The sequence below is a fragment of the Echinops telfairi genome, unplaced genomic scaffold (assembly GCF_000313985.2).
Source record: "Echinops telfairi isolate 266 unplaced genomic scaffold, ASM31398v2 ScPeMD7_7469;HRSCAF=8507_0, whole genome shotgun sequence".
Classification (NCBI taxonomy): Eukaryota; Metazoa; Chordata; class Mammalia; order Afrosoricida; family Tenrecidae; genus Echinops; species Echinops telfairi.
The window spans coordinates 88,142,605-88,166,434 of NW_022111372.1; the positions used below are offsets into that span (position 1 = coordinate 88,142,605).

At 34.8% G+C, this 23,830-nt stretch overlaps 1 protein-coding gene and 1 non-coding gene across 2 annotated transcripts in view; one reads left to right on the forward strand and one right to left on the reverse strand.

Annotated features, from left to right (window-relative positions):
- Positions 1-23,830, reverse strand: part of RBM27 (RNA binding motif protein 27) — a 100,351-nt gene that overhangs the window by 35,742 nt on the left and 40,779 nt on the right. Inside the window, exons 6-11 of the mRNA XM_045284723.1 lie at positions 23,453-23,716; positions 21,582-21,881; positions 18,885-19,019; positions 7,268-7,432; positions 5,548-5,697; positions 1,575-1,719 (exon numbers count right to left, since the gene is read on the reverse strand). Of these exons, the coding sequence (XP_045140658.1) occupies positions 1,575-1,719; positions 5,548-5,697; positions 7,268-7,432; positions 18,885-19,019; positions 21,582-21,881; positions 23,453-23,716 (1,159 nt within the window). The remainder of the gene's footprint in view (positions 1-1,574; positions 1,720-5,547; positions 5,698-7,267; positions 7,433-18,884; positions 19,020-21,581; positions 21,882-23,452; positions 23,717-23,830) is intronic.
- On the forward strand, positions 18,437-18,555 carry LOC115873650. The gene has a single exon (XR_004048540.1). It is a non-coding gene; the product is annotated as a small nucleolar RNA SNORA61 (small nucleolar RNA).

A 23,830-nucleotide genomic window follows, 5' to 3' on the forward strand; every position in this document is an offset into this window, starting at 1 on the left:
GGCCACAAAATATTACCAGTTTGACACCCCTGCCGTAGACCATCGGAAAGTAGTTATTTCTGATGGTCTTTGGAATAGAGACACTGTTCCTCTATCCGTCTCCAGGAGGGTCCGCCCACATGCAGATACATCCAGATATGAGTACCCAGCAGGAAGACAGTTACCCATGCTACACCATGCTTCAAGACAAAATTTCATTTATTTGTAATCAGAAATAATAGATGATCTCAAGGCATTAGTTTTAGGGGTTTATTTAGCACTCATGACTCATGACTCCAGAGTTTTAAGACATTAAGATTTTGAAATTTTGTTCTACATTTCTCCAAACTCTTTGGTCAGGATGCTAATTTAGAATTTATCATCAAAATGCTCAGTAATGATGGCCAGGCACCATTCAGTTCTTCTGGTCTTATGAAAATGGGAGCAGTTATTCATGAAGGCAATTATAGCCACATATTTCATATCCTCTTCTAATTGCTAACTGACTTTCTTCCTTTATTGCTCCAGTCAGAGACCAATAATAAGTGCCCTGAATAGCCATCTGACAGACTTTTAAGATCCTTTTTCTTTTGTGTTCATTTCCAGTGTCTCAATTATGGGAAACAGAAGGAATTCTCCCAAGTTGTCTCCCCCAAATATATGCCAGACTTAGCTGCTTGAGAATGACTATACACTTGGAGGTCATCAGTAGTAGAGTAGGGGTCATTCTCCCTAAGAGCTATCAGCCATCTAAACCAAGCAGACACCACTGTTTATCCCACAACAAGTAGGGCCCACTCCCTTCTGATAAGGATAGTAGTTGTCTGTTTCCTTGTAGGAGACACCAGAGAGGTCAAACCCGCCCAAGGAGTTAGGCTGCCATCATGTATCTAGGGTCCGCCCACCTTGTCACATGCATAACCCTAGAGCTTCCCATTCCTATGGGCACACCCCTAGCTCACCCCCTTCCTGTTATGCTTATGCCTATCATAGATCCCCTTCCTACAATGTGTATGCCTATTGTACTGTCTCTTCCTGTGACGTGTGATTACCTGTAATCATGTCCCCCTAAAGAGATATAACGCTTGGTCAGCAATAAAGAAGAAGCTCTCTCCAGCTCCCAGTAGCTCTCCCTGGTTCTTGGTCCTGAGAGCTCTCCTGCTCTCCAGGCCCGGTTCCCCCCACGTGGACCATCAAGCGGGGCTAAGGTGAGCAATGTTACCATGAATTGTGTCTGACTCCATTACTTGACTCTATCTTCTACCTCTCATGCTCTATGACTTTACTATAATCTTTACTTATTATTGCTGTACAATTGCGCATACCGGACCAGTGATGATTTGTGGGGGACCCTCCCCTTTTCCCCACACTCAATAATTTCTAACAATGGGCAAGGTGCAGAATTTGGTAGGCATACATTAGAAATTTCATTATAAATAGACTGTTAGCTTCTTGATATCTATAACTTGATAGCTTTACACATAGGGTTTGAAAAACACTGATTAATTTCAATTTTTATTTTTGAATTTACTAAGGCAAAATAAAATAACAACAAACATACTGATTAAAAGTTACTAATTAAGAAATGATCTTACTTTCCCAGCCAAGGTTTCTTGGAGAGTGGACCTTCCAAACCACTCATAGCTCTTTTCCGACTATCTGGTTCAAGAACTACTCTGGTAATGTTGCTATTAATGGAAACAGGAACTGGTGGTTCTGTCTGAATGACAATGTTAGCAGCTGTTGAAAACAAAAATTCAAATTACTAATAATACATTTTATTTGAGAAGTTTCAAATAATTAAAATATTTAATATGAAAATGAAAAAATATTCCAAATACATTCAATTGCTATCATTTTTGTTTCAGAAATACCTAACAGCAAGACATTATTATCACCTCCTTTAATAGAATATCCAGGTTTAAGACGTAAGTCAAAGGCAACCTCTAATATTGATGATACAGGTCAAGGATCATTGATGGATACAAAAAAAAATTGATGGAAGGTTGCTGGAACATAAGGTAATTCATGGAGTGCCAAAGCACCACTCTACAAATAACGTAATTCATAGAGCTCTAACAGTTATTACCTTAGGCAAGTGATCATATTTAGCACTATAATAAAAAGACATCATTTAAAACAATTTGTCTCCTGATTTGAGTCAATAAGAAGTTCATCACATCGACTGAACCTTGAGTATTACGCACTTATGATTTACTTACATGTGATAATGATGTTTGTTTCTATGAAATTATGTAATCTTAGGTACAAATAATAATATTTAAAAATAATGTTAATTGCAAGTGACTTTTTTTAAAGCACATATTTACATGGATATGTGCCTTTATAAGGACAGCAATCCAAATCCACTCGCAGGAGATTCCTCAGGAATCCAAAACCTCAGGAGAAAAAAATGAGACTGTTCCCATAAAGATTTATAAACTGAGAAACCAGGAGTAGTTCTACTCTCTCCAAAGCTATTGCTTTGAGTTGGAATTGACTAGCTGGCAGGGTGTTTGACTTTGGGTTTACATATTTATGAGTTCTTGATTGGTACAAAGACCTTGGTGGTACAGTGGTTAAGTGCTCAGTTGTCAACCCAGGTTCATGCTTCAAACCTACTAGCCACTCCATGCGAAATAGATGAAGTTGTCTGGTTCCGTAAATACAGTAAAAAAATCCTAGGAAAAAAGTTCAACTCTGCACTCTAGGGTCCCTATGAGGCAGAATTGATGATGACAGTGGTATACAAAACAATTGAATTGGAAGACTGGAATTTTTCCAAAAGCCTTTTCAAGCACCCCCACACCCACACTAGCAGAGGCAAAGCAACAGTGCACACTTGCAAGAGTGAATGTCTATAACTATATGCCACGAGGTTAACAGCTGGTGATTTAGGTGAAGGTACTCAAATGTCTGTTGTACTTCCTTTAGATGACAGGTTTAAAATTTGCAAACTAAAAAGTTGAGAGAATAATGAAAACTCCATATTATATTTGGCACCTTCCTTCCACTACAGTTAAAATTAAAATATGAGAAATTGAGTTTACATTGGGTTACCTGTGGGCAGAGAAAGCATGCTAAACATACAAAAAAACAGTAAGCGATAACACAAAACTTATGTCTGTTACAGCCTGAGCTATTTCTCCTAACTTCAGAAACCTCATCAAAAGTAAAAGCAGCAAAAAACAATATATGTAGGGACAGGTGCTGGGGCAAGAATGTGGTTCGGCAGAGGATGTACAACAGGGAACTGGAAACACAGGGAATCCAAGACAGATGATCCCTTCAGGACCAGTGCTGAGAGAGGCAATACTGGGAGGGTGGAGTGGAAAGGGGGAACCAATTACAAGGATCTACATATAACTTCCTTCCTGGGGAATGGACAACAGAAAAGTGGGTGATGGGAGACGTCAGACAGTGTAAGATATGACAAAATAATAATAGTGTATAAAGTATCAAGGGTTCATGAGGGAGGGGAAAAAGTGAGCTGAAACCAAGGGCTCAAGCAGAAAGCAAATGTTTTGAGAACTATGATGGCAACAAATGTACAAATGTGCTTGACACAATGGATGTATGTATGGATTGTGATAAGAGTTGTATGAGCCCCAATAAAATGACTAAATAAATTTTTAAAAAAAGAATGTGGGTCGGAGGTGTTATTTTCCAGTTCATCTGTGTGCAGTCAAGGAAATTATGAAAATTCTTACAACTCATTATTTCAACAGCAACTACAGTTCAGTAGTTATGCTTAGATCTTGCACATAATTAATAAAATAGAAACATGATACCAATGTTTTTAAGGCTTACATTTTCATAAGCCTAAGAGAAGGAACAACAATTCTTGTGATCACATCTAGTATTCCAGAATTTGAGATAACATTATCTAAACAAAGCAGCTTATCATTGCCACTTGGCATTGCCTGCTGGTGTTCTTTATTGAAGTGCGTTAAAACAAAGGAAGGAGATCTAACTAGAGTTTAAGTGGCTTGCCCAAGTTGACACAGCAAGACTGTGGTAATCACGCTATCTGACTTCTGAGATTATCTATGGATTGCCATGTGTAAGTGTATAAACAGACCAAGTTACTGATGGAAGGAAGACTTAAAATCATTAAGAACAAAAAGCTGATACCAAGAGGTCACGTAGAAAGAAAATGTTTTGAGAATGATGATGGCAACAAATGTACAAATGTGCTTGACACATGGATGGATGCATGTATTGTGATGAGTTGTACAAGCCCCCAATAAAATGATTTTTAAAAAATCACTAAGAACATGATCTTGAGAATGAGGGCAATGAATGTACAAATGTGCTTTATACAATTGACGTATGTATGGATTGTGATAAGAGTTGTATGGACCCAATAAAATGATTTCATAAAGAAAGAGAAAGAACATGATCTTCCCAATAGTTTCAAGTAAAGTATTAACATACACATGATATCACAGAGGGTGAGAGCATATTTTTTGGAATCACATGGGCCTGGGCTCAAACTGCAGTTCTTCCACTGTGGAACTTTGGGCAAGGTCTTCAATGTCCAAAGACTCAAGTGTCTTTACTTGCTGAAAGAATAAAAATCTTATCTCTTTTACAATATTGTATGGAATTTGAGAAAAGTACATGCAGAAATATTTGGTGTAGTCCAGATATAAAAACTAGTAGCTTATGGAGGGAGGGTGGGGTGGAAAGGGGGAACCAATTACAGGGGTCTACATATAAACTCCTCCCTGGGGAATGGACAACAGAAAACTGGGTGAAGGCAGAAGTCGGACAGTGTAATAAGGTATGACAAAATAATAATTTATAAATTATCTAGGGTTCAGGAGGGAGGGGGGAGCGGAAAGGGAGGGGGAAAAATGAGGAGCTGCTACCAGGGGCTTCCGTGGAGAGCAAATGTTTTGAGAATGATGAGGGTAAGAATGTACAAATGTGCTTTCTACAACTGATGGATGAATGGATTGAGGTAAGAGTGGTATGAGCCCCCGATAAAACGATCAAAACAAACAACTACTAGCTTATAATAGCAATTGTGGTACTGAAGATAGCGAAGAAGCATTAAAATCAGGATATGAAAGTGGGCAAGAATAAGAAAATCGTGAAACTGTCACACTGGCATTCTGGGGAGTTGTGGATGAATGACATTATCTATACGAAAAGCAGATGCATGCTTACATTTAATCTTAAATTTTGTTTTATTTTTAAGGTTTATGACTAAGATTTCACAGGTCCTATTACATGATCTTAATCATAAGTGCTAAAAATGATCACATGACAATTTTATTGCATAGGTTTTCAATGCTATTTTTATGAAGTACAGCTCTTGTAATACAAAATAAGCTCTTCAGTGATCAATTATTTGCGAGCAAGAGATTAAGTCTTTTTAACTTTTCTATATTCAATAGGTACTATAGTTCAGAAATTAAAATCTGACCACAAAAGCAATTAAGTTACAATTTTATTCTAACCAGAGCTTTTCAAGAAAAACTGGAAATAAGGTTATAGAAGTACAAATGGAAAAAATTGTAAGTGTTATACTTAATCTCAGAAAAATCTCAAGACACTTACCTCTTGGATTTGCATCCATATCTCCAGATGTTAGCCCAATCAGGTTTGGGCGTTGGGTCTGTGTTCTTGAAAAGAACTGTCTGTACTGAGATCTACCAGAACTGGTAATACTAGGAGCTTCTGGATTATAGCCATCAGGTTCATATGTATCTGAAGGGTACAAAACAAGTAACAAATCAGAGACAAGTTAAAACCATTTTTCATTACTAAAATATAGGCAATGGCTACATTGCTTTCTTAAACAGTTATATGCTTGGATACCTTTTAGATATGAACTAAGACTACTCATAAGCACTATACTGCTTAAGAGTAAACGAACACTACTATTCTTCAGTACTGATATCTTTTCATATTCATAAACCTAGTCATCTTTATCCTACATATTAACATTCCAAATCAAATGCCAATGTGTACATTTAAAGATAAATTTCATGAACACAAAGCGCCATATATGAAGGATTGGTTAAGTTGCCTATTATCTATCACATCTCATCAATTGGTATATTTCCTTTTGAATTAGCAACATTTAATTAAAAAGAATTCACTTTGTTATCTGAACTTTAACCTGGAGAAATGATGGTAGACTTCATACATAAAACATATTTCAAATGAAAAAGCTACAGTAAGATTAATTTTATATCTATAAATAACACCACTCTCTTCACCAATACCCCTTCAACATAAATTTCATGTTTTTATACAACTGAAAAACTTATTTTAAAATTTAGAACACAAAACAACTATTTCTTTAAGGTTAAAAAAATAAGGAAATGCTAGTCTCTACATGGTATATATCCTCTTCATCTGAAACAAAAGGTTAATGTTGCAGCAGCAAATTTTATCATAATTTAGAAATCTGTGCCTCTTTTTTTGTTTCCTAATGAAAAAATTCCTTTTGCGGTTCATATTGTTTCAGTTTATATGTGCGATTCAGTGTATTAGGTCAGCAAATTATGATGAAAAGATTTCAGATACGATTGCATCTCTTAACTAATATGTTACAACTCCAAACAGTATTAACGAAGTTATATAATCAAATGACCTTGTTCTAGAATTCCTGTGAATACACGAACCCTAAAAAATTTAAGTCCAAAAAACAAAACAAAACAAATCAGTTCTTTAATTAACTATGATGAACTAAGAGCTGTTGGCAAGTGACACATCTTTGAACACTCATGAGACACCCACAGAGCACTCCATAATTTCTCAAAAGCACATGTGCATAGGAGAAGAATTTTCACAAATCCTACATTATATACAAGCAGTCCATACATATTAACAATGGTCAGAGGTGAAAGACATAATCATCCATAATCAGCAAGAAACGGGTGTTTCACATTTTATTTTTTAAAAGAATAATTGACCTAGCTTTTTCGTAAGTCATAACTGACTAGAAAAAAACAAGTCAATATTATGCTCCTATCTATCTGATAAAAAAGAACTCAATGAGCTAGCTTGGCTTTTGTTACCGAGGTACTGAAAATAAATACAGAGGACACCAGAGATGACAGACACACAGGGGGCCTAATCATCTAGCTGTCACTAGGGACAAACCAAAGAAGCAAAGAAACAGAAAATAAAACTAAGAGTGATTAAAAACAACAACAACAACAACAACAAAAACCCTAAGAGCTACAGTGGGAATTTGTAGTAGCAGATCAGAATAATTGGCCACCTCTTAAGCTGGTCAAACTAGATGGCCACCTGCAGCACAGCTTACCTGGGACCAGAGGGGTGGGGCTGGAGACTGAGGTATGATACCCAATGGAGGATCCCATGAGGTTTCGAGGTGGCACCAAACGAGCTGCCAACAGAGGAGGTGGTGTCCCCAACTGAAGTCGCTCAGATGCAGCAGCACCATGTTCACGAGAATACATGGGCTGTCCTGCAGAGGAAAGAATAGGAGGGCAGCTGGAATTGAAAGTCACAAGCTTCTCTTAGGTAATAAGATAGTTCCTGACAATTTGAGCCAAGAACAGAGAAACTACACAAAAGGGAACAGTAGATGAGAAAGATGTTACTGAGATTCTAACTCAAGAAAGAATAGGCATACAAGTGCTAAGGATGTACAATAGTATAAAGCTATAGTAAGAATGGCTAATATGCGTGTATAATCACCACCTATATATAATGTAATTACAAAATAATCATGTGGTAATTTCACTTGACACCGAAAATCAATTATATTATTACACAAAGGAGCCCTGAGTTGTTCTTAATATAGAATTCTGTATGCAATGAGATATGCAGATATGTAGTACACATTAAAAGAAAACTCTTCACAGCCTACACAATTTCACGTTTGTATAAAATGTACTCCAATATCTGGAATAATAATGCAAAAATTAAAAAATAAAAATATGTGTCAATATGGCCTTATAAAGATTAAGAAATGTTCAAAAGAAAAATATAAGTAAGGAAGATAGTGATAATGTGTTAGCCGATTGAGAAGGTGGGTAACAGGCAGATAAAATGCTTCTAGACAACTATGATAATGAAAAAGATAAAAACCGTTATCAACAATCCCATCACTGCATATATGAAATTGGCGTGGATATTTCATTTTGAAAAAAAGCACATTTAAGATTTAAATATATAGATGGTTTAAATATAAAGGTGGCAAATTTTATAGAGCAGGCTTCAAAAAAGACAAGATATGAAAGAGCAAAATCCTCCCTTTTGTTGGCTATTTCTAACCGTATCTTTTTCACTGTCACATATGAAGCATATTATAAGATTTAGTAAACATGTTATATTCAAAGCCAGACATTCACTATGTGGCACAAGACAAAATAAATAAATAGTTTTGTTTTTACTCCATAGGAAATGTCTTTAAAAGTATAAAATCCCTAATGATTTTAAGAAGGTAGGCAAGGCTACCACCTGATTTCATAGTAAATGCTGAGAAAATGGATGTGCTAACTTTCATTATACTTCTCTTCCTACAGATGGAGCAAAAAATGTGCTAACAAAGGCATCATATTGTATAGTAAACTCTTTCTGTGTAGTTTAAGACCAACCCCTCAACCATTCATTACATTGCAAAAACAATTTTAACATATGTTCAACAATCTGAAGATAATTATAAGCTTGACTTATTATAGATAATTTTATGCCAACTGACCTATCAAAAAATAAAGTAGCATACTAAAGAAAAAAAGGGGAAGGAACTACAATCTCAGTCTATATGGCTATATTTAAATGTATGGTACAGCGCTCAATGTGGTCTGTAAAGTAGTACGTTATATAATTTGGACATTGCCTAAATATAAGCACAAACATCCCTAAATATAAGAAATTACTGCATTCACTGGTTTTCTACCTTCTTGTTGCTTAAATAACCTTGTTTCACTTTCAAATTGATATTTCTCCTTTATTTCTTTCTACTGCATTTGGGAAGCATGATGTACTTCTTGGTATTCTTTTTATCTCCAAAGGAAAATTATACAAAGGTCATGTTAGACCACTAAAAAGAGATGCATGACAGAGGATATTGGAGCATCGAATATTACTACCACACAGTAAAGTTCTTATTTTTAAGGATGTAAGTTCACATTAAAGTAATGTAAGTATAGTGCTCGCTTCAGCAGCACATATACTAAAGTAATGTAAGTATATTGTATGCATAACCAGTAACATAGGTCTTTATTATAACTATCAAAACACAGGTATCATGGTTATACATATGCTGTGTCATTACGCAACTGCAAGCCCAATCATTCTGTATTACAAGACCCGAGATAGACCTATTGTGTATGGGAAGCTATGGGTTTCAATTAAATCCAGTTATGTCTACTATACCTCATTCTCTGAGATTTCTGAACCCTATTATAACCTTATGGAATTACAGATATATATGCAGGCAAATGTTGTCTATACAGGTATGTATGACACATTAACTAATAATCCCGTTTCCCCAAAAGTAAGACATCCCCCGAAAATAAGACCTACTTACAGTTTTGCCTCTCACTGAGATATAAGGCATCTCTACGAAAATAAGACCTACCCGAAAATAAGGCCCCCTGAAGCTACCGTTAACTCTGGACTCTGGACCTTGGGGGCGGGCACCGCCGCGCAGCTCACTGTTGGCCGCAGCACAGCCGGAGCAGATGGGAAGTGAGAGGTCTCTTTTAATAAAACAATAAACAATAAATGTGTACCGTATTCTTCTTCATGGAAAAATAAGACATCCCCTGAAGACCTAGCGCATCTTTGGGAGCAAAAATTAATATAAGACACTGTCTTATTTTCGGGGAAACGGTCTTAAAAGGCTACATTGCACAGTATCTTTTTTTAAATGAATTACAAAGAACATGCATCCAAACACTTCAGAAAGATGGCTGTTTACTCAAATGAAGCAGGCTTTTCTTTTGAAACGTCGATTATGATCTCTAATACTACTTCTCAAAGAACCAAGATTCCCTAGACAAAAGGTTTTAGGTCAAGGCAGAAACCATGTAAGATGAGCCTGATACAGCTTGGTACACTTGGTCTTTCCAGAAGAAAGACAGCTAAAGACTCTGGCACCATGTCACAAAGAAAAAAATTAAAGAAAGAACAAAAAACTCCAAAGGCCATCATGAAGAGGTTCTGACTGGTCAAGAGAAAACTTCTGATTTGACAACAGCAATCAGAAAGAATAGAACAGAAAACTTTAGGGCAGTGAGCTTATGTTAATGAAAGAGAAATAATTTGTTTTGGAGAAGAGTGAAAGTAGTGACAGAACTTAAGTAATCAATGTCACTAAACTATTGATAGAAATTGTTGAATTGGTTTATGTCCTGTGTATGTTCTCAACAACAAAAAGAAAACTCTTATTTAAATCAGGAAATTTGAGCATCAAAAAAGAACTGTAACAGAGGTGAAACTTTTTTTTTTAATTTCATGATTTAATTATGATACTTCAAAATCAAAAAGACATCACTACCTTTTGAAGATACTAGAGAATCAATTCAGTATTCTGAAAATTGTTATATGGAAGAAAATCAAACATTTATCCTTTTTCCTGTAAAAACTGCATTACATGATAAGTAAACGATTGCTGTTACCAAGTTTTTCTTTATAGAATCCCAATCAATAAATGCACATGGAATGATTAAATTAAAATGTCAGTTTTCTGAACCTCGATAGCTATGTAAGAACAGCCCTAATGGTACTGTTGGTTAAGTGTTAACACTTCTAACACAAAAGGTCAGCAGTTCAAACCCATCTGCTGCTCCACAGAAGAAAGAAGGTTTTACAGCGGAAATGTACATTTGGGACTTTTCTAAAGTAGCTGAGTCAAGTGTAGGTTATAGATGAAGTAAAATTAATCATAGATTGAGAAGTAAGAAAACTCCAGAATATAATTCAACTGTTTTAGTCATTATAGAGAACAAATATTCCCAACTTGCAAATATCCCAATTTACCCAAGGTGATATTGAACTTGTGTATCTTACATACACGTTACATATACATGTGAACTAACATGTTACCTTAATATTACTTGTTACTTAATATTAACTGTTACTTAAAATTAACATGTTACTTAATGTATTAACTATAGTCAGTTGAAGACAGCTATTAATCACACTAAAATTTTAGGCACTTTTTAATAATTTTTCAGTTTTTTGTGTTCAGGGGTACATTAGAAGATAAAATTTAAAGTGAAATTTGAAGTCTTTAAAAATAAAGACAAACAAGTTAAGCCTTCCAACTACTGACATATTTTCTCGAACCCCAGGGCCTAAACAGTGCCTGTTACATAATAAGAATTCAATATAATCCCTGAAAGAGATAAAAATAGATTAAAAGTTCCCAAAAGACAAAGAAGTAATTTTCTAGTTGAATATCTATATGCTAAGATAGGCAACAACATACCAGCTAAAACAATACAAATCAAGGTAAAATATGAGGGAAAATTCTAGATAATATACAAGGACTCTATTAGAAAATAACTCACTTTTCCAAAAACCAACATCAACTACTATGGACGGAAGGATGCTATCAATTAATTAAATGAGGAAATGTCAAGTTTGAGAATACAGTGTTTTTAAGATTTTACTTAGCTGATAATAGGTAAAGTATATTTGAAAGCTAATGATTATCAGAATTCATTCGAACAGTCTCCAACCTCAGAACCATTTGCTGGAATCTTAGATGTTATACACTACTCTCACATGTTTCTAAATATCCAGGACAATGAGCTGAGCAGTTACAAAACATTCCCATTTTCACCTCTTCCATTTAGCAGAAGAAAGGAACCAAGTTTAAAGAAGAGAAGTATATATATTAAATACATGCTCAACATTTTCTACCAAAAAAGGGTTTTAAGAAAACACTAAACTGATTTCATTTTCAGTAAAATACTTTAGAAGATTTTAATTAGTAAGACATCACTGTTTTCCCATATATGTGTAATTACAAATCACATCATTTTCATAGACTTTGTGACATTTTAACTCAACCCAAAACCAAAGTAACAAAAAGTTATTTTTCAAAAATAAAACCATTCAATGTTGATGTTTAAATTGCATTATCAGATACCACATATGCCTTACAGTTAAGTAATGGCGATAATTCTTTTTCTTCTTTTAATATGCAACCATATTTTCCCAAAACAAGTAATAATTATTATCTACGTAAAGGTTAAATTTTTGGCAAAATTAGTTCCTTTGTCACCTATTGACACTGTTCGTTTACTTAGCTATAACAGCAAAATGCACTATAGCTGGTTTTTTGTTTTTACATGTTTCTTTCTGACTAATAAGTATTTCTTTACAACTCTCAGGAGCCCTGGGAGCTCTAATGGATAAGCAGGCACTCCCGTAAAAGTTGACAAAGCCTCAGAAACTCTGCGAGGGTCACTATGAGTCAAAGTGACCTCACAGCAGTGGGTATTAGTTTACTAGTTTTGGAGTTCTTAGGACAGGAATCATTTCCTAATAATCTACATCCCCAATACTTAACATTGAGCAGACTCTTCTTAAACCTCAACTATCTGGATTTCATTTTCTAATATTTGAGTTCCCATTGACATAATTAAGAGCCCCTGGTGTCAGTAAGCACTGGACTACTAACCACAAAGCTGGCGATTCAAATCCACAGACAAATCCATAAGAGAGAATGCTGAGGCTATCTTGCTTCTGTAGATTTATAACCTGAAAAACCCTTAAGGGGCTGCTATAAGATGGCATCAATTTGATGGCACTAGGTTTCATTTTTTTTTTGATTACCATAATTTGCAAAAACTAAGTATCATTTCATTTATGATTTTCTATGCTGTGAACTTTAGCAATTTTAATGGTAAAAAAATTAATAATGCCAAACTAAGGATAGTGCAAGTTCTCTATTACATTGCAAAAATATCTTTAAACATGAAGCTTTTTACTTTCTAGAACAAATAAATTCCACTTTATTTTAAATTACTGATTATAGATTTAGTTAAATAAAACAGGTAATTTGAAGGATTAGATTTATCTGTCTTAAAGGCAGTATGGCAGTATTTTTCAAAAGAAATGGAAAGATATAAAATATTATGACTTGGGGAGGGGAGGTACAATGGGAGGGGGTTACTGTGTGTGTGTGTGTGTGTGTGTGTGTGTGTGTGTGTGTAAGCGCAAGTGCAGGGGGGCAGGTGGATAAAAGTGACAATATCAAGGAGTCCAGGAAGAAAAACAGTGTTTGGAAACTGTGATAGCAATTGTAGAATTCTGCTTGATGTGATTGAACTATGGAATGATACATGGTATTAACTCCCAATTAATAATAAATTTTTTTAAAATTAAGAATGACAAAGTACAGAGATTAATTTTTTTAATTTAATTCACATCAGAAACAAGTTCCAAGGCTTTCAAATTTCTCCATGTAATGTAGAATCAAATTTTAGATTTTTTATAAAAGAAAATTACTAACAAACTTTCATAGTAGACTGAGTTTCAACTTTTCTGATATGCAATCAGTATTATTAATTTGCAAAACATCCAGCAGCCAACCAACTAAATAGCTTTGAAATCACTGAGAGCACGACTATCTTCTAAAGCAGCAGTTCTCAACCTAAGGGTCATGACCCCTTTGGGAGTCAAACAACCCTTTCACAGGGTCGCCAGATTCATAACAGTAGCAAAATTACAGTTATGAAGTAGCAACAGAAATAATTTTATGGCTGGGGGGGTCACCACAACCTGAAGAGCTGTATTAAAGGGTCGCAGCATTAGGAAGTTTGAGAACCACTGTTCTAAAGGAACATAAAATAGTTAGATGCCAATGAATAGTTATTATTCATACTGATCTGAAACAAAATGGGTAAAAGAAGAGTTTACAAAACCAAATACATACTTTATTTTGAAAATAATGCCCTCTGTATTGGTACAAAATGGTTTCTGAAACTGATGTAATATTAGATGTTTTCATATATAGTCCTTAATATAGCAAATAAGATAGAGCTAACTCTATAGTTCCCCAAATTTTTCTTAGAAATTATCACTTTCTAAACAGCGAATTTTGTTCCAAATGCCCTTCACTGATGTGCCATTCATAAGGGGCATCAAAAACTTTGAGGGAAAATGGAAATAAAAAAGAATTTTTCCATGAACCTTCTGAAGCCCCTTCATATTATGATAGTTTATTACAACAATAGCAAAATGGCCCGACGCAGCATGAAGTCACATAATTTTTCATCTTGGCTCCAGCACGATGTCTGGCACATAGTAAATACTCAAGAAATATTAGGTAAGTTTAGTTTAATCAATTAATTACATGGGAACTCTCAAATTTTTTAAAATGAAAATCAGAATGGAATTGTTAGCATTGAGAAAATAAAATCGCTAAAAATATTAATACAGAAATAACTGGTCAAGATTTTTTTAAAATTAAAAGTGTAAGTTTTATAGTGAGGCACGTGACACTAAATTTAGCAGCATAAAAGCAAGCCATCTGCAACAGATTGTGGGCTAAATAACACTGGGATTTTTCATTTACTCTTCAAAAGGCATTCAGAAATAACGTTAAGACCAGATTCAGGTAGGGATTAGATAAAATAGGATTGGTCATAGGTTGGTAACTGCTAGAGCTGATTTAAAGGTACATAGTCTTTATTTTTATGTATGTTTGAAATTTCCCAGAATTAAAATTTGAGAGCATCAATAGGACAAACATGCATTTTGAAAAGATACCATAGTAATCAGAAGACTGTGAGACACTGAGTACAAGGACAATTATTTAAATGTCAGACATGGTTCCTCTTCTGAAGTATCAGCTGAACGTAAGATTTACATTCATGAAAGGAAATGAAAGGTTTACATGCATATCCAATTACACTTTGTTCACTGTGTAATAAATGCAAATTCCTACTGCACGAATTTGGTACAGAGTAGTATTAAGTTCCCAAGCCAGTTTTTAAAATATAGATATATTTAAATCATCTTATTGGGAGCTCTTACATCTATCATAGCACTCCATAGTTCAATCACATGAAGCAGTATTGTGCAACTGCTACCACAACCTGTTTCAAAACATTTCCTTTCTTCTTGAACTGCTTGATATCAGCTCCTCTTTATCCCCTCCCTCCCCCACCTTACCCCCCAGGAACCCTTTATTAATTTATTGCTGTCTTACACCATCCAATGGATCCATTTGCACACAATTCTGTTGTTCACTGCTCTGATGGGGTTTATACAATGATCAATGCTGTCAACTCCCGCTACCCACCACCTCTCTCCCCATACCCTCTGGGAACCATTACTCCTGTTACTGTTTCTGAAAGGTTATCTATTTTGGCTTTCACATGTCCAATGATCTTAATTATACAAATAAACATATGCAAGTCTAATAATTAATAATGTAAAACAAGTAAAAACCCTAATAGTATGGGGAGGAAATATTAAAGAACTAGAGGATAGTTAATGCGGTTCATCGGTGCTATACCACACCTTGGATTTATCATCTCTTCCATGTGGCCCTTCTGAGAAAGACTGTCCAATTATCTTACACGTGGGTTTGGGTCTTCACTATATCCATGCTCCTTCACATTGATTTGGTTGCCTGTTTTTGAACTTATGATACCTTTTCCCATCGACACATCATGATCACACATGCAGGTGTGCTTCCTCCATGTGTGCTTCATTGCTTCCCTGCTAGATGGCCGCTTGTTTAAGTACAAGCCTTTAAGACCCCAGACACTGTATCTTTTAGGCGGGCACCATCAGTTTTCTTCACCACATTTGCTTATGCACCCATTTTGTCTTCAGCGATTATGTCAGAAAAGTGAGTATCGTACATTGGCACATTATTAGAACCAACCGTTCTTGCACTGAAGTAAGATTAAAGTAGAGGCCCAAAGTCCATGTGTCTTTTTGTTTCATTTGCATATGTACACACATACATAAACAAATACTTTACATATATGTTTATTTACATATATACACCTATTTTTCTTTCTTGTTTTTGCTGCTTTTTCTCTTTTCTTTTATCATGCTTCACTATCATTTTTACCCATTGTTGACTGAACACGACCAGAAAAGTTACACCCTCCTTGTCCCAGGCCAATTTTACCTTCTCTGTGCCCCATCATGATTTCAACTTTCCTGGTCATCTCTTCTACTCTTTGTAATAAAACCCAGAAATGACTTTGGTCATGGCAACGAGTTTGGTTTCTTGAAGTACTGTTCCCAATTGCTTAGGAAATTCAGATCTTGAAAGATCTGAGAAGGGATGATGGGGAAAGGAAGTTGAAGTCATAACGGGACACAAAGAAGGTAAAATTAGTCTGGCCAGAGAAGATGCATGTTTGGGAACAGTGAAATAAAATGATCGAGAAATGTGGGGCACATTGAAAATAATAATTACATGAGTAACAAGGAGTACACAGAAGACAATGTGGTAATAATGTCTGTACAACTCTTCTTGATATGATTGAACTATTGGATTGTGTAAGTGAATGACGTTGACAATAAAACTGCTTAAAAAAAAAAACTATAAAAAGTACACTCTCAGACACTTAGAGAGGCAGTTCTAACCTGTCCATAGGGTCACTATGAATCATAATTGACTTGTTGACAGTGTATTTGATTTTGGTACCAGTCAAAGTTTACCAATTCCTGTCTTAAATGAATTATATAAGAATCTGAAAAGAATAAAAGCAGTATTTCAAGATGATAGGGCTTATTACAGAAAGAGCTAGGTGCACCTGAGATGGCTTCACTTATCGATCAGAAGGAAACAGTAACCAAGGAAGTGTTCTCGTGAGGAACTGTCGCGGTTGGTTTTCTCAATTAAATTACCTCATCAGTTCTATGTGCTATTCTTTAAGAGTGAAACAAGATGGAGCTGAGAATGTTGCAACAATAATCCAAATGTAAAGTGATTCATGTGGACAAGGGCAGAAACCATGGTAGAAACACAAAGAACTTTTTATTAACTAGATATGAAAAAGCTAAACAGTGAATCGGTTATGATTGTCAACAGCTTCAATTTTAGTAACTAGGAGGGTATTAGTTCCACTGAAGATAGAAACTTAAAGAGAACAAATTTCATTTTAGGGAGAATGAAATTTGAGGAGACAATAATAATTACAATAATAAGTAACCTTTATAAATACCTGGAGTGGTGCAAATGATTAACCTGCTGGGCTAAGTGAAAGGTTGAAAGTTCAAATCTACTTAAAAGAAAGGTCTAGCTATCTACTCAAAAATAAGTCACTAAAAACAACAGGCTGCACAATTTTATTGACACGAATCAATGGCTACTGGTTTTTATTAGCACCAGGATAAAGTGCTACAGCTGCATCTGCCACAAACCAAGGGAGGACTCCTCTGTTTGTAGGCCCAGTCTTAGAAGGCAAACCCTGGAGACAGGGGCAGTCCAGGCTATGGATCCTACTTGCACTCAGGACTTGCTTGGTCCCAGACACTGCTTCGATGTTTTATATGTATTAATTTAATTCTCAAAATAATCCTAGTAAAATGGGTAATGTTACCATCACCGTTTTATGGTAAAGGAAATTGAGATACAGCAAGGTTAAACAATGTGCCCAAAGTCACAAAGACATAAAGCAATGGAGCCAGCATTTCAAGTAGGGCAGTATGGTCTTAACTATTTTCCATGAGATTTGTGTTTAGGAGGCCAAAAAACCTATGATAAAAACAATGACCATACCATGAAGCTACCTACCTCTTCAAAGAAAATTCCACAATCTGACATTTGAAAGAGTCATCTAAATTAATTGTATGTTTTTAGGGAAAGGAATTTCTTAAAACCTAGTAAATTTAAATTAAAAAATAAAACCTAAGAAATAAAAGGGAGTTAAGGCATCAAGAGAATTATAGCTAAACATGAATTTTACAAACAGTTTAAACAGAGACATCCAGAGGGATAAACAACAGAAATGTGGGTAAAGGAGACAGCAGTGTAAAATATGAAAACAATAATAATTTATAATGTATCAAGGGGCCATGAGGGTGGGGTGTGGGGAGGGAGGAAAAAATAGGAGCTGACACCAAGGATTCAAATAGAAAGTAAATGTTTAAAAAATGATGATGACAACATATGTACAAATATGCTTAATACAATTGATGTATGGAATGTGATAGGAGCTGAAAGATTCCCCCCCAAATAAAATGATTTAATAAAATATAAAAATAAACAGTAGACATTAGTTTTAAATGGTAATATCTATTTTCACATCAACATGCAAGCTAAATGAGTAAGTATTATGCATATTTTATCTGGCCTTATAAGTTACACTTTAGGTTTGGGAAATTCAATCAAAAACCATTTGAAAGGAAGCCTCAGAACAAAGTTCCTTAAAATTAAAACGAAGTACTTCACGCCAGTGTGGTCATCTCCAAACATAAGGCATTACGTATGTGCCTTTCTCTCTCATTTCTACACAACATTAAACACATGGCTATCACCCTGCAGTTCCCTTTCCCATTGGATCAAAACACTGGTCTGGGTGGTGGTAAAAGGAGGAAAAGAAACATTGAAGCTGGCCTTCGGTGCTCTTGGAGCTCAGCTAGTTTCAAACAAGGTAAAGAAAAAAACCAAACATGGCTATCTTGCTTAAATACACAATAAATGCCTTCTGAATACAAGTGAGATTTTTACAGTGGCACAGTTTATAAGAAGAGAAATTATTGTTTTAAAAGGTGTTAATAGGGGGAGGGAAGATAAAAAGAGGAGCTGACACCAAGGGCTCAAACAGAAAGTAAATGTTTAGAAAACGGTGATGGCAACAAATGTACAAATATGCTTGATACATTTGATGTATGGAATGTTGTAAGAGCTGTAAGAGCCCCCAATTAAAAAAAAAGTGTTAACACGGATATAAGAAAACTTAAATTAAACTACATTTACTTACTTTCTGATACTGTATAAAGGAGGTTCTGGGGTAAAGGAGGAGGTAGTCTTGCTCCCACTGGTGCAAGATTGGGCACTGCACTTGTCCCAGGCTGCTCACGGTTGTTTATCATGTTTGACTGTGTTATGGGTGGTCCTACAGATAACAAAAGTTAAAGGGAGAGTATTATTATTTCATAGCTACTAAAGATATTTTATTAGCACTAATTTGAAAATTCTTACTTCAAAAATCTTTGACTTTGAACAGAATTAAAGAATTTTATGTGTGCAGGTTTAAAGTACTTTAAAATGCATTATTAATTAAAAGGTAAAACTAATTTAGGGTAAAAAAAAAATCAGAACTGGCTGACTCTATAGAGTAGAGGTGGATAATGGCCGAGAGAAAGCTTACAAAAACTTTCTGGGTTAATAGTAATGCTCTACAGAAGTCTTCTTAAGTTATGCCAGCTGACTGTACTGATATGATGACTGTAAATAGCCTATGAAATGCACCAAAATAAAAATGGAGATGGGAAGATATGTGACAAAATGTTAATTGTAGAACTAGGTGGTAGATACAGGCATACCTAATTTTATTGCACTTCATCTTATTGTACTTTACAAAGATTGTTTTTTACAAATTAAAGTTTTGTGGCAACTCTGTTAGCAAGTCTACCTGTGCCATTTCCCTGATAGCACATTTTGGTAATTTTCACAATACATCACACTTTTTCATAATGAACATTTAATAGACTAAGGTGTACATATAACTTCCATGCACATTGAGAAACCAAATGTTTTGTATGGGTCACTAATTGCAGTATTCACTTTATTGCAGTGATCATATACCAAGCCTACAGTATCTTGATGGTATGCCTATATCTGAGGATTCAGTGTACAATTATTTAGTTTTTCTGTTTGTTTGGAAATTTTCATGGTAAAATCTCTGGTGGATGGCATGAAATGCTTAGCTTTGACTTTTAAATGTATTGTGTTCCCACTGCTCCTCCCTATCCACCGTACTGAGATACTAAAAAAGGAAAGAAAGAAAGAAACCAGACTTGAATAATGGTTATCATGGGTGAAGGAGAAAGGGTTGCTGCTTAGGGGGCATTGAGTTTATATTAATGGTGGCAGAATAATTTGGAAAAGGATATCAATAATGGTTGCACAACATGAAGAGTATAATCAATGGCATTGAATTATACATGTAAAAGTTGTAGAAGTGAGAATGTTTTGTTGTGGCACAATTACAAAAAAAAATTATATGATAACAATGATTACAAGGAAGAAAACGTTCTAGATTTGAATATGGTGATAAACATACAACTCTCCTTGATATGATTGAATTACTGATTTGCATGACGTGGATAAAGTGCTAAAACTGCTAAATAAATAAATAAATAACGATGGGTGAAGAGGAAATAAAGACCTCCCTCCCGACGGAAAATAAACAAAACAAATAAATAACTATTTAACTTACCTAGTAAGTAGTGTCTGCCTTGAGCTATTAAGAATTATCCATATAGGATCAAAATGACAACAGCAACTTGAAAGGCTAGACTGTAAATTTAGGGGTCAGTGAGTCTTTATCAATGGAGAATGAGCAATTAATTTGGAAAAAGGTAAAAGTAGTAGCACAACTTGGAAAGTGTAATCAATGTCATTGAATTGTACATGTACTTATTGTGAAATAGATGTACATTTTTGCTACACATGTTCTCAATAAAAACAAGATTTAAAAAATTTTATTAAAGTCCTGCTTAAGTACCTATATACTCATGTATAAGCTGAGTTTTTCAGCACATTTTTAATGGTTTTTGTGGTAAAATTAGGTACCTTGGCTGATATTTGGGTTGCCTTTTACTTGAGTCCATACGGTAAATTAAATGTCATTTTTAATGTTAATTTTCTTCAAATGAATTATTTTTCTCTCTCTGTTCACACATGCAATTATTCAACCCACATTTTTTTCAATGACATTAAAATTGTTTTAGATGTACTGTTTCTGTTAAACTAGCAACTGTTATTATATTTTAAATGGCCACTTCTAAACATGGTTTATTCTTAACTTTGCTAGGTATGATAATATTGATTACTTTAAAAACAAACCCTCAAATTCCTTATCAGCAAAGAGATCAATACTGAGACATATACAGATAAAATTATATGGCATTTGGAATTTATTCTAGCAAAAACCGACTCCTTCAAAGAGTGAGTGTGCATGTGTAGAAAGATAAAACAAAAATAACTATGTATTGATAACTATTGAAGCTGTTAATAGTGCATGTAGTACACATATTCTCCTTCTCTGTTTGAAAATTTCCATAATAAAAACTAAAGCATATATCATATAGTTCAATATTCTTAGAGAAATTTTCTTTAAAGATTGGAAAATCCATTAAACTACAAGTTTTCTTCCCCCTTAACATCTTAAAAACTGGCTTTCTTAAGATGTTATAGCACAATTAGTAGAATGTAGAGTATGGGTCAATATAGGTAAGCCAATAAAATTTAAACACTTGACAGTAAAACAAAGATCATCTAACAATGAAAGAAAAAAAAAAGGAAAGCATCCAGATTATGGGAATGTAATCCAAATTGTTACTTGGTTATTAATTTATGCTTCAAATATTTTAAATCAAGTATCAAGTTAACTAAAGGGATGAGGGTCTCTTAGACAGAATTCTCATTAAAGATCCAACCAGAATATACTTACTTGGTATGGGAAGCACAACAGAAGGCGGAGGTTGACCATGTCCTTGGGGAACAGGAAGTCGCATGTTGTGACCAGGTCCTGGGCCAGGACCAGGGCCAGGGCCAGGGCCAGGGCCTGGGCCAGGGCCTGGGCCTGGGCCTGGCATGGGAGGCATTAAGATTCCAGGAGGTGGTGGTGGAGGAAGCCCGGGAGGAGGAGGTGGAAAAGGAATCATGCTTGGCAGAGCAACTTCATCAACAACCAGGGGATCATTTCCATGATCAAACTGGCAAAGGTCTCCAAGTACACAAAATCCTCTTTCTGTATAAATAAAATAATCTTATTTTAATCTACAAGTCTAAAATAAATATAAGTAAATAAATCTAAAAGGAAACAAGTCCCTGAAAAACTGATTAATCTGATTTATAAAGTGCTTTTCTCCGAGGAGAAATGTTCTTCTTGTTATTTTGTTAATCATCACATATCCGTAATATGCAGAGGGGAATTTTCTACATTGTGTAGTATAAAACTGTGATTACATCAAAGACAAGGTCAAAAACTATTTACTTACTATTAGACTACCGCTCTTGCTATTAACTTTTTATAATAAACATTTACATGCTTTAAGATAGATTTAGTACAGGGGAAATGAGGAACTTTAAGTAGATGGCTTCATTTCAATGATTCGTTCTCTGTAAGTTTAAACTTTAAAATATCCAGGTGGACACTGTATGCCAGGTTATCTACTACATACAATATGGTAGGAATAAAATATTAAAAACATCCCAAATGTGCAACAAGGAGTAAGTTAAATTTTAGTATGCATTTAAAAATTGAGGAAGTGGGAATGATGAGGGCAACAAATGTATAGATGTGCTTTACACAATTGATCTATGTATTGTGATAAATTGTATGAGCCCCAATAAATTGATTAATTAAAAAAAAAAATTGAGGAAGTCCCATACATATTAACATAAGATTATTCCAGAAACTGCTGTTAAATGGGAAAAAAAAGCATGCAGAACATTCTAAGTAGTACACTAACATTTATATTAAAAAATTGAGATAAACTGTGTATTTACTGATGGGCATTCGCACAGATTATCTTGAGAAAAATAAACAGGAAACTAATAGCCTTAAGTTGGCCCCAAAAAGGCGAACAAATCCAATGGCTGGGTGATGAGAGAGAGAGAGACAGAGGTGATACTTAAATTCTGATTTTATTTTCCTTACTTAAAAATAAATTAAATGTACCGTATGTACTTGAATACAAGCCACGTTTTTCAGAACATTTTTAATGCCGTTTTTGTGGTAAAATTAGGTATCTCGGCTGATATTCGAGTAGGCTTATACTCGAGTGTATATGGTCAGAATGAATGCATTAAATATTTATAAGCAAAATATAATTATCTAGGATTTGCTGCAAATAAGAAGACAAGGAGAAATATAGATGGAAACAAGGTTGCCCATGAGTTGGTAACTACTGAAGCAAGATGAATACACCTTGATCCATTATGTGATTTTATTTCTATTATCTAAATATTTCCAAAATTTAAAAATATAGATAAACATCCTCATTTGATTAAAGAGTCAACATACATTTGCATATGCTACACATTTAATAAATTCTCAGAACCTCACACAAGGATATTATAATCCCTCATGTTTACCTAATTTTATTAAATACACAGTGTCTGAAGTACAATAACAAAAGCTCTTTAGAAAGGGGTCACCTCTTGAAATGAGTCAAATCTTTAAAACAAACAAGTAGACAAGCATGTATGAAAAGTTTCTTCTCCCTTTTAACTTTTAATTAAAAGTTATGAAATATATGTAACATTTGCTTAAATAATGCTTTTGAACATGGTATAAAGAAAGGTGGTGATTTATACCATCATAATCTCTGCATCGCCTCTTTGGTGGTGGGTTTCGACCAAAAGAATTGGAAGAGCTATGATTGTTATAGTAATTAGACCAACTCTCAGTTGTGTTTTCAGAGTGGTGAGCAGGTGCGATCACAGTAACCGTGCTGGGAATAGACTGTGTCCCAGAGGAATACTGTTCAGAAGAGTTCGGTGGTGGTGCAGACACAGGTACATAGGAACTCTCTAAGTCGGTCCTTTCACTCTTAAACTTTGATCTTTCCCTGTGCTCTGCTGTAGAAACAAAATAAAAAAACAAACAAACAGATCAGATGTTTGTATTCATAAGCTATGCTTATTATTTTCACTTTCAGAAATTTGATGTAATTTTAACCAAAATTCAAATTA